Source organism: Hylobates moloch, unplaced genomic scaffold (assembly GCF_009828535.3).
Source record: "Hylobates moloch isolate HMO894 unplaced genomic scaffold, HMol_V3 SCAFFOLD_4, whole genome shotgun sequence".
NCBI lineage: Eukaryota > Metazoa > Chordata > Mammalia > Primates > Hylobatidae > Hylobates > Hylobates moloch.
The window spans coordinates 170,170,051-170,184,165 of record NW_026652279.1 but is presented as its reverse complement, the minus strand read 5'-3'; the positions used below and the strand labels follow the sequence as shown (position 1 = coordinate 170,184,165).

The 14,115-nt window shown below is 44.3% G+C and overlaps 1 protein-coding gene across 1 annotated transcript; it reads right to left on the bottom strand.

Annotated features, from left to right (window-relative positions):
- Positions 1 to 2,714: 2,714 nt before the first annotated feature.
- On the bottom strand, positions 2,715 to 13,596 carry LOC131383248 (uncharacterized). The gene is made up of 2 exons (XM_058437505.1): positions 13,380 to 13,596; positions 2,715 to 3,600 (listed from the first exon to the last, which is right to left on the bottom strand). The coding sequence occupies exons 1-2, from the start codon at positions 13,498 to 13,500 to the stop codon at positions 3,311 to 3,313; spliced, it is 411 nt and encodes a 136-aa protein (XP_058293488.1). The 5' UTR covers positions 13,501 to 13,596; the 3' UTR covers positions 2,715 to 3,310.
- Positions 13,597 to 14,115: the final 519 nt, after the last annotated feature.

The window sequence follows — 14,115 nt, the reverse complement described above, 5'->3', positions numbered from 1 at the left end:
CTCATCCAATCAGTAGAAGGCCTGAATAGAAAAAAGCCTGAATGCCATGAGAAGAGGGAATTCTGCCAGCTGACTGCCTTTGACTGTGAGCTGCAACGTCAACAATTCCCTGGTCTTCAGCCTGCTGGTACACCCTGAAAATTTTGGACTTAACAGTCCCCATAATTGCATGAGCCAATCCTTCAAATAAATCTCTCTCTCTCTCTCTCTCTCTCTCCCCCTCTCTTGTTTTTTGTTTTTCTCTCTCTCTGTCTTTCTCTCTCGCTACACACACACACGTGCATGCACACACAATGTATTCATCCTGTTGACTCTGTTGCTCTAAAGAACACACCTGCCACCTTATAATCTGCCATTTCTTGCTTTTCTTTTTAGAGACTCCAGGTACACATCTCGGATAGAGTGGTCATACCAGATTTAGCAAATACAAGTACAGGATGCCGAGTTAAGTTTGAATTTCAGATATACAAGAAATATTTTTAATATAAGTAAATCACATGACATATTTGGGATATACTTATACTGAAAAAAAAAATCATTGTTTATCTGAAATTCAAACTGAACTGAGCATCCTGTATTTTATTTGGCAACCCTAGTGCCAGTATCACTATGGCAGGAGAGGTTAGTTTTGTTCTTCTCTGTGATTCAGGCAATACCTAAACTCAGCTCTTTTCTCCAGTCTTTGGTCTTCTTCTTCTTTAGGTTCCAGCCCTGGCTAGCATGAAGCCATGACCCTTACCGTTGTTACACCTTCAACACCCTGTCCCATGTTCTCTCATCACCTCAGAAGAAAGGCACTCTGAAGCTGTTCATTATCTATTCTATAGATTCTGTCCTTTGTAAGATTAGGACCACTTTGATGTGATTGTGGATGCATTGTCACCATAGCCCTAAATTTGGGGAATCCCCTTCTGCTTTCAATAGCCCTCTGGTGTATCACTTTGCCTTTGTTTCTTTCCTTTTTTTAATATATTTTATTTTGAGATGAAGTCTTGCTCTGTCAGCCAGGCTAGACTGCAATGGCATGATCTCGGCTCAGTGCAACCTCCACCTCCCGGGTTCAAGTGATTCTCCTGTCTCAGCCTCCCAAGTAGCTGGATTACAGGTATATGCCACCATGCCCATCTAATTTTTTTTTTTAAGTAGAGATGGGGTTTCACCATGTTGGCCTGACCTCAAGTGATCCACCCACCTCAGCCTCCCAAAGTGTTGGGATTCCAGGTGTGAGCCACTGTGCCCAGCCCACCTTTTGTTTCTGAATGCCTCAGTCCTGGCCCCTGTGACTGACGGCTCCTTTTCTTAACTCCTAGGGATGTCAATGGTGTTCCCCTGGGTTTCAAAACACTGTAGTATCAAAATCATGATAAAGGAGGAATTAGGATTAAGATCTACCACTGTAGGTCATCCCTTCTCATCCTAGCCACTCAATAACTGTTTGTGGAATAACATACAAATGGCATTATTTAATATTGTAGGTAAAAATCTTCATACAACCTTAGGGTTAAAAAATCCTAGACAGTCTGTATTATGTCCACTTGTCTCATGTTCAGAACTCTCCCTTCCCTCCCATCCAAGTAGGATGTGAGTCGTGGATGATATTTAATAATGATGATAGTTAATGCCTTTTCATGCTTACTGTATTTGAGGCACATAGACTTCAGGAAGGAGATACCAGTGTCATCATCATTGTACAGGTGACGAAACTGAGGTGCACATGACTAAAGGCTTTTTCAAGGTCATTTGGCAAGATAATGGCATTGGGATCCAGGCCCCTTTAAATCCAAGTTACCCTCAGGCTTCTACAGGTCATGCGCCTGAGCACTTCTTGATAAGAGACTTAGATATTAATAGGCATCATTTTTGTTTTTAAAGTTCTTTCTGCAAAGGAATTCCCAAGTGTTCCTTGATGTATGGAGCAGAGATTGAAGAGCTGGTGAAGAGTTTTCTCAGCCGTGTGCACGTAGTCATGTGCACAGATACATGTGGTACTGGCTAGTCCTGGGGCACTGAATTTACTAAGGGTCATGTTACCTGCTTAGATCTGAGATGGGGGTGGGGTTAGAAAGTGCATGTGTGCTTCCATGCCATAAGGAACCTACAGCTGATAGAAAATGATTTTTACTATTCTGACCATTCAAAGGAATTATTGAGTACGCATAGCATCCATCAGCTAAACTCTCGAGCTCTGGACCCAACCCTCTTGCATTTGAGTCTTGGCTCGGCCACATACTAGCAGTGTGCATAAGGGTTTTATACACACCCTCTGTTATTCAGTTCTCTCATCTGTCAGTGGGGTAATAATTATACTTACCTTGGCTAGGCGTGGTGGCTCACGCCTGTAATCCCAGCACTTTGGGATGCCAAGGTGGGTGGATCACCTGAGGTCAGGAGTTCGAGACCAGCCTGCCATCTCTACTAAAAATACAAAAAAATTAGCCAGATGTGGTGGTGCACACCTGTGGTCCCAGCTACTTGGGAGGCTGAGGCAGGAAAATCACTTCAACCAGGGAGGGGAGATTGCAGTGAGCCAAGATCATGCCACTGCACTCCAGCCTGGGGGACAAGAGGGAGACTTTGTCTCAAAAAAAAAAAAAAAAAAAAAAAAAAGGAAAGAAAGAATTACACTCACCTCATCAGATTATTGTGGGGATTAAATTAATAAAATAAAGAAAGCTTTTAGAATGGTGTGCTCCAACATAGGTGCCATGCAAACATTTGTGGTTGATTGTGTTCTTGTTTTCCGTGCAGATATAGACAATGGGGACATACCGTGTTTACAATATAAACAAAGTACAGGCCATCATGGGATATATCTATCACCAGGATCATGGGAAAATTATTAAATAACTATGTAACTTAATTTCAGGTAATGATAAATGCTAGGAAGACAAATTAAGCAAGGTGGAGATAGAAAGGGTGATGGGCAGGGTCTTCTTTAAAAACGGTGATGAGCAAACACAGTGACTTAGCATGAAGCCCTGAAGTCAAAAATACAAATGGCCAAGAAATTCCATGCCGAGGGAGTTCCCTGGGTCATGGCAATGTCAGTGAAGGCCTTTGGGGAAGGATTTCAGTAGGGAGACAGGACGGGTCTGATCCCTCAGGAAATGCAAGCCACTTGCTGGGAGACATTCAGGCAGGTGCGTCAGGGCGTGATCATGGGGAAGACGATGCGCTGCCAAGCCCAAGTGGCCCCAGTGGGTTTGGGGAAATAGTGGGAAATGCTTCCGAATAGGCAGGGCAGAGCTATGCTATGAGAAATCTGGAAAGCCAAGTATGTGCGTTGTAGGTTTGTTGTGGTAGGACGTAGTCAAAGTGTTGGAGGATTTTGCGTGACACGGTGATGCTCTTCTTTAGAGAAGACAAGACTGGGTGGGCTGCAGTTACAGGGCCAGCCAGTGGACACTGCTGGGGAGCCCAGAGCTTCCCATAGAGACACTGGAGCCGAGAGAGGGCAGGGCTCCTTCTGAAGAACAGGCTTGGTACTGCCTTGGGTGTGTGGGAGCTGGCTTCCCTTTCCATTGTGGCTGTGACGATAAATCCCGCACTTAGGATCTTTCCCCAGGTTACTCCCCTTAGACAACCAAGGCTCCTGCAAGGCTGGAAGAGAAAGGCCTCCCTTACTTTAAAGAAAAATGGTTGCCCCTTACCCTGCCCCTAACAACTGGCAGGGTTTGTCAGCCCAACCCACAGAAATTCCAAGACCAGAGAGAAAGCAACCTTAAACCCCAGCTCAGTGTTCTTAATGTCAGAGATAGTAATCTTGAAAAATGAGTCTTTTCCCTCTGGAGGGCACTTAGGTCTAGATACAGAATATCCGTGTTGTGGAGAGCATAGCGTCAGGCCCGCCATCGGCTTTTCCAGACATTAATCCATTTCGAGACCATACTGTGTGTCTTCAAGCCGTGAGAATTAAGTGGAAATAATGGATGCCCACCTAGAAGGTAGCTACTGCCCTGTGACTAGAACTCGACACTTTGATAAGTATTCCAATACTTTGTGCGAGCCAGTGGAATGGGCAGAAAGGGGGCCTAGAGGAGAAAAGACTACGCTTCTCAGCCATGGCAGGTGCCTGGCTGAGACTCACTATATCGGAAGACAGACGCACAAGAAGAAAGCACATACATGTGTTTAATGTAAGTTTTATGTAACATGGGAGCCTTCGGAAATGAAGGTCCAAAGAAACAGGGAATCTCTGGATGTTTAGGTTTGATGAAGACTTGGACAGTCACGCAGAAATATGATTGGACCAAGTGGATGTGACCTAATGGTTATAAAATGAGGGGAAGTTAGCAAGGCCTTTGTTCAGATTCATCTTGGTGTCTTTGTGTCTTCATTCCTTTCCTCCCAATATAGGGAGCAGTCTTCTGTAATGAGAGTCTTATGACTTATTTTAGAGAAAGGCCAGAGAATTCTTTCATGGCAGAATGGTGGAAGAAGGTCAGAGAGACCTTCCTGCTTCTGCTGTCTCCTTAAATGCCAGCATGTCATATTCTAGGGTAGCGTGTTCTGGTCCCTGTTACTCATCTTGTATTGTCCTTCAAGGGGCATCTTCCTGCTTCATTTCTTAGTCCTGCTTTATTTATGGCTTGCTGTTATCTTTCTCCCTCTTTCCTTTCTTCTTTACAAAGCGGATTCTCCTGGCAAGGTAGAATTGCAGTGCTCTTTCAAGGACTGAATGGCTGTTGCAGTATGTATGGCTTTTCATGCCTGTCATCTATATAGAGCCATATTCAAATAGGACGACTGGGGCTGGTTAGAGATGTCAGGATTTTAGTGCACCTTCTGAAATGCACACTCTGGCCTCCACCAAGAGAGGGACATGGAAACAGGCCTAGGGAATGTAGTACTTTTGATCTTTATCCATACTCCTCCCTCCCTCTTACAACTGTCACAAAATTTGCCCTCAAAAGACACCTTTCATAAAGAGTCAAACATCTCACTTCCTTCTATAACTTCCCTGACTGGTTTGTATTCATTTGAGCTTCTCTTGCAAAGCTGAGCCTCGCTTTGAAAACTCTGGGATTTATTTCATTCTATATGCTGTGCACTTCACATGAGTTCCTTCTGTGCAAGCTGGAGACTCCCCTGGGCTCCTTCCCTGAGTGTTATGCTGGCTTCTTCCTAGATTTCTCATTCAGCTCCATGTGTGTGTGTGTGTGCATGTGTGTGTGTGTGCACACATGTGAGCATTCACCCCCTAGCTGCAGGTGTAAGGGATGCAGGGATGGAACTCTTCCATCAGAGGATCACTAAAGGCATACTAATTAACTTGTTCTCTTTTTTTTCTCTGAAATAATTTTTGTCTTGGACATATTGAGAAGTAAAAAATTTCATTTTTCACTGAAAAATAAAATGTTCATGCTACCAACAGCCTGCTTTGGATTTCCAAAAGATATCTGCGAGGCCAGGAAGCACACTCCAGTTAGGCTTAACGCTGAAGGGCCCAATCCTCCTTTGAACAAAGGAGCCCTCGATTTATGCCTCTATGGCCCGTTTTAGCAAGTTCAATCTTTCCATTAACCCCTGGTAACCATAATGACTTCCTAATACCAGTTAATTAACAAATACCGGGGTGCCACCAAATGCATCCCTGAAGTGCCTTTGGTGTGGTCCCCGGCCTGCTGAAACGAAGCGTGGGCCCCGCCTTTGTTCTTCCCCAGGACTTTTCTTGTGGGCTCACAGCCCTTTGAATCTCAAATGAGCTGCCTAATTAATCTCCACAACTATCCTGTGAGACTTGTCCATTATCTTCACTTTGCAGATAGTAACAATTTATAGGACTTGGCTGAGGTCACAGGAAAATTAACATCAGAGCCAGAATAAAATTCTCAGTTCCTAAACCCCTTTCCTCTTATCCTGTTCCCTAGACAACATTATTTCATCCTCTTGGTATAAAATTAGTAAGTGTGGCGGGGCCTTATTGCATAGTAATGAACTACTGTTTGGTACATGTGACCCAGCGGCCAAAGGCTTTTTTTTTTTTTTTTAAATGCACAGTCTGAAAAGGTACCAAAACAATTATTTTTGTAATATGTCTTACAGAATGGCTTTTAGACCCCATGTGCCAATTCATCTCCATGTAAGGAATGTCATTTACACAACCCACTGAACATCTCCATGGCTCAGGTAGTCCTGTGCCGGGACCTAGAGAAGGTGCTGACCCTCAGGTGTTTTTTTCATGGGCATCCGTGTGAAGGGACCACCAAACAGGCTTTGTGTGAGCAACATGGCTGTTTATTTCTCCTGGGTGCAGGCAGGCTGAGTCCGAAAAGAGAGTCAGGGAAGGGAGATAAGGGTGGGGCCATTTTATAGGATTTGGGTGGATAAAGGAAAATTACAGTCAAAGGGGGTTGTTCTCTGGCGGGCAGAGTGGGGGTCACAAGGTGCTCAGTAGAGGAGCTTTTGAGCCAGGATGAGCCAGGAGAAGGAATTTCACAAAACAATGTCATCAGTTAAGGCAGGAACAGGCCATTTTCACTTCTTTTGTGGTGGAATGTCATCAGTTAGGGCAGGAACCAGCCATCTGGATGTGTACGTGCAGGTCACAGGGGATATGATGGCTTAGCTTGGGCTCAGAGGCCTGACATTCCTGTCTTCTTATATGAATAAGAAAAATAAAATGAAATAGTGGTAAAGTGTTGGGACGGTGAAAATTTTGGCGGATGGTAGGGAGAGAGAATGGGCGATGTTTCTCAGGGCTGCTTCGAGTGGGATTAGGGGCGGTGTGGGAACCTAGAGTGGGAGAGATTAAGCTGAAGGAAGATTTTGTGGTAAGGGGTGATATTGTGGGGTTGTTAGAAGGAACATTTGTCATTTAGAATTATTGGTGATGGCCTAGATAGGGTTTTGTATGAATTGAAAAACTAAACGGAATAAGAGAAGGAGAAAAACAGGTATTAAAGGTATAAGAATGGGGAGGACCTAGGACATCTAATTGGAGTGCCTAAGGAAATTCAGCATAGTCCTGTCAGCAAAGATTATTTATTTACTTCAAGAGTTAAGAGTGGCGGTTTGGGGATAGCACCAGGAGATATCAGCTGTGATGGCTTGGAGAAACAGTGTAAACCGGCAGTGTAAACAAGAGCAGGGCATGTATGAGCAGTTGAGAATGGTGAATAGGAGTATGACTAGACAGAAGATAGTAGGGATGGCAAGTTTTTTTGGGGCACAATCTAAGTTGGTCTGGTGTCTGGAATGAGACTGGGGCCTAATAAAAAGGAACATCTATACAGGAGCTCAAATGGGCTGTACCCTGTAGCATTCTGAGGACAGGTCTGACTTCTGAGAAGGGAAAGTGGTAAAAGTATTGTCCAGTCCTTTTTAAGTTGGTGGCTGAGCTTGGTGAGGTGTGTTTTTAAAAGACCTTTAGTCCATTCTACTTTTCCTGAAGACAGAGGACCGTAAGGGATATAAAGGTTTCACTGAATATACTAAGAGCCTGAAAAACTGCTTGGCTGATTTGACTAATAAAGGCTGGTCTGTTATCAGACTGTATAGAGGTGGGAAGGCTAAACTGAGGAATTATGTCTGACAGAAGAGAAGAAATGACTGCGGCGGCCTTCTCAGACCCTGTAGGAAAGGCCTGTACCTATCCAGTGAAAGTGTCTACCTAGACTAAGAGGTATTTTAGTTATCTCACTCGGGGCATGTTGAGTAAAGCTAATTTGCCAGTCCTGGGTTGGGGCAAGTCCTCGAGCTTGAAGTGTAGGGAAGGGAGGGGGCCTGAATAATTCCTGAGGAGTAGTAGAATAGCAGATGGAACACTGAGAAGTTATTTCCTTGAGGATAGATTTCCACGATGGAAAGAAAATGAGAGGTTCTAAGAGGCGGGCTAGTGGCTTGTGCTATAGCATAGCCTGCCTTTGCTGGTGTGTGGCGATTAGGCCTGGTGGAACCGCCATCAATAAATCAAGCATGATCAGGGTGAGGAACAGGAAAGAAGGAAATATGGGGAAATGGGGTGAATGTCAGGTGGATCAGAGAGAGGCAGTCATGAGGGTCAGGTGTGGTATCAGGAATAATGTGGGAGGCGGGATTGAAGTCTGGGCCAGGAACAATGGTAATTGTGGGACTTAACAAAGAGTGAGTACAGCTGAAGGAGCCGGGGAGCAGAAAGTATATGCATCAGGTGTGAGGAAGAAAATAGATTTTGGAAGTTATGAGAAATGTAGAGAGTAAGTTGAGCATAGTTTGTGATTTTGAGGGCCTCTAAAAGTATTAGGGCAGCAGCAGCCGCTGCACAGAGACATGAGGGCTAGGCTAAAACAGTAAGCTCAAGTTGTTAGGACAGAAAGTCTACAGGGTGCGGTCCTAGCTTTTGTGTAAGAATTCTGACCACACTAACCATGCCTAGGAAGGAAAGGAGTTGTTGTTTTGTAAGGGATTGAGGTTTGGGAGATTAATCGGACACGATCAGCAGGGAGAGCACGTGTGTTTTTATGAGAATTATGCTGAGATAGGTAACAGATGAGGATGAAATTTGGGCTTAACTGAAGTAATGGGGGCTGTCTGTGAAGCCTTGCAGCAGTAGAGCCCAGGTAATTTGCTGAGCCTAATGGGTGTCAGGGTCAGTCTAAGTGAAAGCGAAGAGAGGCTGGGATTAAGGGTGTAAAGGAATAGTAAAGAAAGCATGTTTGAGATCCAGAACAGAATAATGGGTAGTAGAGGGAGGTATCGAGGATAGGAGAGTATATGGGTTTGGCACCATGGGGTGGATAGGCAAAACAATTTGGTTGATAAGGCATAGATCCTGAACTAACTTGTAAGCCTTGTCTGGTTTTAGGACAGGTAAAATGGGGGAATGGTAAGGAGAGTTTATAGGCTTTAAAAGGCCATGCTGTAGCAGGCGAGTGATAACAGGCTTTAATCCTTTTAAAGCATGCTGTGGGATGGGATATTGGTGTTGAGCAGGGTAAGGGTGATTAGGTTTTAATGGGATGGTAATGGACATGTGATCAGTTGCCAGGGAAGGAGTAGAGATGTCCTATACTTGTGGGTTAAGGTGGGGGGATACGAGAGGAAGACACGAAGGAGGCTTTGGGTTGGGGAGAAGGGCAGCAATGAGATGTGGCTGTAGTCCAGGAGTAGTCAGGGAAGCAGATAATTTACTTAAAGTGTCTCAGCCTAATAAGGGAACAGGGCAGGTGGAGATAACTAAAAAGAAGTGCTTAAAAGAGTATTGTCCAAGTTGGCACCAGAATGGGGGAGTTTTCAGGGGTTTTGAAGCTTGGCCGTCAATACCCACAACAGTTATCGGGGCGAGGGAAACAGGCCCTTGAAAAGAAGGCCACGTGGAGTGGGTAGCTTCCGTATTGACTAAACAGGGGATGGATTCACCCTCCACTGTGAGAGTTACCCAAAGCTCGGCATCCGTGATGGTCCAGGGGGCTTCTGAGGCAATCAGGCAGCATCAATCTTCAGCTGCTAAGCCGAGAACAAGTCAGTCAGAGAGCCTTGGGCCAGAGTTCCAGGGGCTCCGGGAATGGCTGCCAGGTAAGTTGAACAGTCCGATTTCCAGTGGGGTCCCGCACAGATGGGATGCAGCTTAGGAGGAATCCTGGGCTGCGGGCATTCCTTGGCCTGGTGGTCAGATTTCTGGCACTTGTAGGAAGCTCCTGGGGGAGGAGGTTCTGGAGGAATGCCTGGCCGCTGCGGTTCAGATGTTTGGAAGCTCTTGTGTGCTGGAGATGTGGCTGGGGTTTGTCTCACAGTGGAGGCAAGGAATTGCAACTTTTTTCTATTATTGTACACCTTGAAGGTGAGGTTAATTAAATCGTGTTGTGGGGTTTGAGGGCCGGAATTTAATTTTTGGAGTTTTATTTAATGTCAGGAGCAGATTGGGTAATAAAATGTATTTTGAGAATAAGACGGCCTTTTGACCTTTTAGGATCTAGGGCTGTAAAGTGTCTCAGGGTTGCTGCCGAACGAGCCATGAACTGGGCTGGGTTTTTCATATTTGATGAAAAAGAGCCTAAACGCTCACTGATTTGGGAGAGGTCTGATAAAGAAAAAGGAGCATTAACCTTGACTATGCCTTTAGCTCCAGCCACCTTTTTAAGAGTAAATTGCTGGGCAGGTGGGGGAGGGCTAGTCACGGAACGAAACTGTAAGCCGACCCCGTGTGAGGAGGGGAGGTGATAAAAAGATTATAGGGTGGAGGAGCGGAGGCTGAGGAAGAATTGGGACCTAGCTGGGCCTGGTGAGGAGGGGAGATGTCAGATGGGTCTGTAGAAAAGGAAGATTAGAAAGACTCAGCGACGCTTCGGGTTGGGACTGAGGGGACAGGCGGGAGGGAAAGGAGGAAGATTTGGGATGAGCTGCATTGGACACAGAGACTAGGAAGGGACCGATGTGTAAAAGAATGCCTGGACGTCAGGCACCAAAGACCCAGTCACGGCACCAAATTTCATGCGCGTCCCTGTGAAGAGACCACCAGACAGGCTTTGTGTGAGCAACATGGCTGTTTATTTCTCCTGGGTGCAGGCGGGCTGAGTCCGAAAAGAGAGTCAGTGAAGGGAGATAAGGGTGGGGCCGTTTTATAGGATTTGGGTTCATAAAGGAAAATTACAGTCAAAGGGGGTTGTTCTCTGGTGGGCAGACTGGGTGTCACAAGGTGCTCAGTAGAGGAGCTTTTGAGCCAGGATGAGCCAGGAGAAGGGATTTCACAAGACAATGTCATCAGTTAAGGCAGGAACAGGCCATTTTCACTTCTTTTGTGGTGGAATGTCATCAGTTAAGGCAGGAACCGGCCATCTGGATGTGTACGTGCAGGCCACAGGGGATATGATGGCTTAGCTTGGGCTCAGAGCTCAGAGGCCTGACAGTTTTCTTTTTTGCTAATAAAGTGTAGGTTGAAATGTTTTGGACTTGGTGCATGCTGCAATAATTGCAAATGAATTTTATTGGTGTGATTTTGTCTGATCTTTCTCAGTGTGGTTCTCTAATGGCAAGAGACATCTTCCTCTGCATCAGAGTATGAAACATCTTAAAGGCATTGCATGGCTGAAGTGCAGGTCTGTATATTTTTTAGAAGTAGCTATTTGACAGGAAAGGGTGTAAATCCACGTTGTGTTAATTCGATTCCACAAGCATTCATTGAACACCATCTAATGACAAGCCAGTGCCAGGGGCTGTGAATGGGGCTGGAGGCAGACACATTCCCAGGGTGACTTTAGAGTGGCCTCTCCTGTGTGCTCATTTGGAAAATCAGAAGGAAGATGACGCACGCTTTATTCTGTCTGCCTCAGATGTTCAAGAACATTGTGATCACTTCAGGTAATGTTTATCTTATTTATGATGTTGCACTGACACAGACTGCTAAGGCTAAATTCCTACCCTCTCTGTTAACAAGTAAACAAGTCCTTAAACGGATTATGGGAACTAACTAAGGAGTAATTAGAAGCATTTTGTAAAGTCACTAGAATGGAATCCCAGGGTGGACCCTTTGGGAGAGGGAGAGTTCTTTGATAATGCAAACACATTCTTTAGATTCCAGGTTCCCGGGTGGTTTCTGGGTGGCAAAGTGAGAGGAACTTGCTTTGGAGAAGTGGAGCTGGCCTTAGGAAGGCGTGTTTGACTCTATTGACAGTTATCAATCAGGAGCTAGATCTGGGTAGGCAGTTAGAAACACTGACATAATTCTTACTTTGTTTTTTTGGCTTTAAGAATAAAAATTTTAACATACAGATGATTATTCTATACTTTCAGGCTTCTTATTAACCTGCAGCACTCAAAAGCTTTCAATTATTGTTAATACATTTGAGTTAAATATCAAAGTAATAGGCATTACTTACATTTAGAAAACTGCAACCAATAAGAGGAATTTCATTGATCATGCATTTAACTTTTGAGACATAATGAATAGTTTCCTAAAACTTTTCAAACCTGAATGTTATGGAAGAAACATTCTCACCATAACTTCTAAAAATTGCATACCCTTACAAGTGAATACCATATCAAAATATGAAAATCATTACAGACATTTATTAACTACTTAAAACTGACAAATGGTAAACAGAAATGTCATTTCTTTCATTAGTACAGAGAACGCTCGCTCACTCCTCCCAAATATCTATTGTGATAAATTGGTTGATTATTTCAAACAATGTAGTTGCACAAATAGACATTAATGTGAATGATGATGGCATGTCACTTCTGAGGAATTGCATTTAGGAGGTACGTGTATGACAGCTTATGTGTAGTCTTCAGGCTTGTATTTATGCCACGAGAAAATAGACTTGCTTCCATGATTCACTTCATCACAGGTGGCCTACCTACCTGAAAGATATCTTCATGCCAAAGTTGGCTGACTTTCTCATGCACAACTAACCCATATTCCCGTAGGAATTGAAGGATATGACTAATCAGTTGAAAACAGTTCTTTCATTTGTTTAACATGTCAAAGTCAGGAACAAGCCCCAAGGTTCAAGTTTTACTGAAAGACTTTTACCATAGTGCTTTTTTGACATTGAAAAGAAAAACAGAACAATAAAAAAAAGAAAGTCAACAGTTTTTTCAGTGAAGAGACTCACAGAGACTGAAGGTTCTCCGAAAACATTCAGGCCAATGTATCATATTACGTATGAGAAAACCGAAGTCCAGAGGTGACAAAATTTGTCAAATCTACGTAGCTGAAATGAAACCAAACAGACTCGTAATCCTACTTGGTGCTGGAGGGAGGCTGCAATCTGGGGAACCTGTTATCCAGACATCCCAGCTGGTAGAGCGTGGTACTACGTAGATAAAGTCACTGTGGTTAGTGTCTAGCCTCAGCTTTAAAGTTCTGGAAAATCAAATTTGTCAATATTCCCATGGTTATTTAGATTTAGGGGAACTAATATAAATTCCAAAATATTAATTTATAAAAGAAAATATTGTGACTTTTCATGTTCTCTATGTAGAACATGCCCATAATCATCCATAGTCATCCTTACGACATGCAGCATCCTTACGATGACTGAGAAGTGGTAAATGTGGAAGCTTCTTAGGTGAGTGTCGAGAGGGCTGAGGGATAGAATGGTCTCGGGACATCTAGTCATCCCAGTTTTACAATTGAGCTATAGGATGATAACACCACCGTCTCTGTTCTCTAAATAAGCATGGCAAAATTGTGGTTTTCTGAATGTCCTTCATCAATAATCCAAGCTGACTTTTTCACAGTTGGTGTCTACATAAGGTTCAACAACATACGTGTGGTTTCGCATGGTTGTATTTTATTTACATTCTATTCCCCCCTTTCAGACCAATCACCTTGATTGAAGTTCTGACTGTTGTCTTGCTAAGGATTCTTCTGGAACATGATCCCTTTTGCTTGTCTCTTCAGCTTGCTTGGCAACTTTCTACCCACTTTCCTCAAAATTCCAAGACATCGGACTCACCTCCAGTTCCTCTCCAGTTCATGTGACAGCTGCTGTCCCTGTTGGTGAAGTGGCTGTGCTGTCTGCGGTGTACACCCTGGGGTTCATTGTCACACGCCAAGAATTCAGGACATAGACACATGTGGGTGGGTTAGGGAGTGGAAAGTTCAATAGATAGAAGAAAGGAGAGAGGAGAGCAGCTCTTAGAGAGAGAGAGAGACAGAGACATCTGAAAAGTGGGGAGGCAGTGGACCAAAACAGATATAACGGATAGGTTGGAGAAGGCGGTGTCTGATTTACATAGGGCTCACAGACTGGTTCCATCAGATATGACGTCTACATAGTGTGTGGGGAAGGCTGGTTGCCCCACCCTAATTTTACTATGCAAATAGGCTTTCCAGTTGATCAGAGCCATCTTGTCTGCTCCTTACAATACACTTGGCTGGCAGGGAAGGGAAGATGGAGCCACCAGTTTGAAAATGTCTAGTCCTTAGTTCCTGCTAGCATTCACCTATGCAAGCTCCCAGCTTGCAGGCTGCTCTTTGTTAGAAAATGATTTGGGGCTGCTTTTCATTAAAAAGAAAAGCCTTACCCAGGACTCCCATGCCCTTGCTATCTGCCTAAGCAATTCCTTCTTAACTCCTATATACCTGGGGAGGTGGTAGGAGTGCTGCCCCTGTCTCCTTGCTTGAGAGGGAAACTTGTTCACCACTGCCCCGGGGAACCACCGCCATCTTTCTCTATTGCCTGCATGACT

What these genes read in the sequence shown, in the direction of transcription:
- LOC131383248 (XM_058437505.1), bottom strand. Translation starts at nt 13,500, where the DNA reads ATGTGTCTATGTCCTGAATTCTTGGCGTGTGACAATGAACCCCAGGGT. An exon ending in GAACTGGAGAGGAACTGGAG is followed by an intron (nt 3,601 to 13,379) that starts GTGAGTCCGATG and finishes TTTCTCTTCCAG; the next exon opens with CCTTGCAGGAGCCTTGGTTG.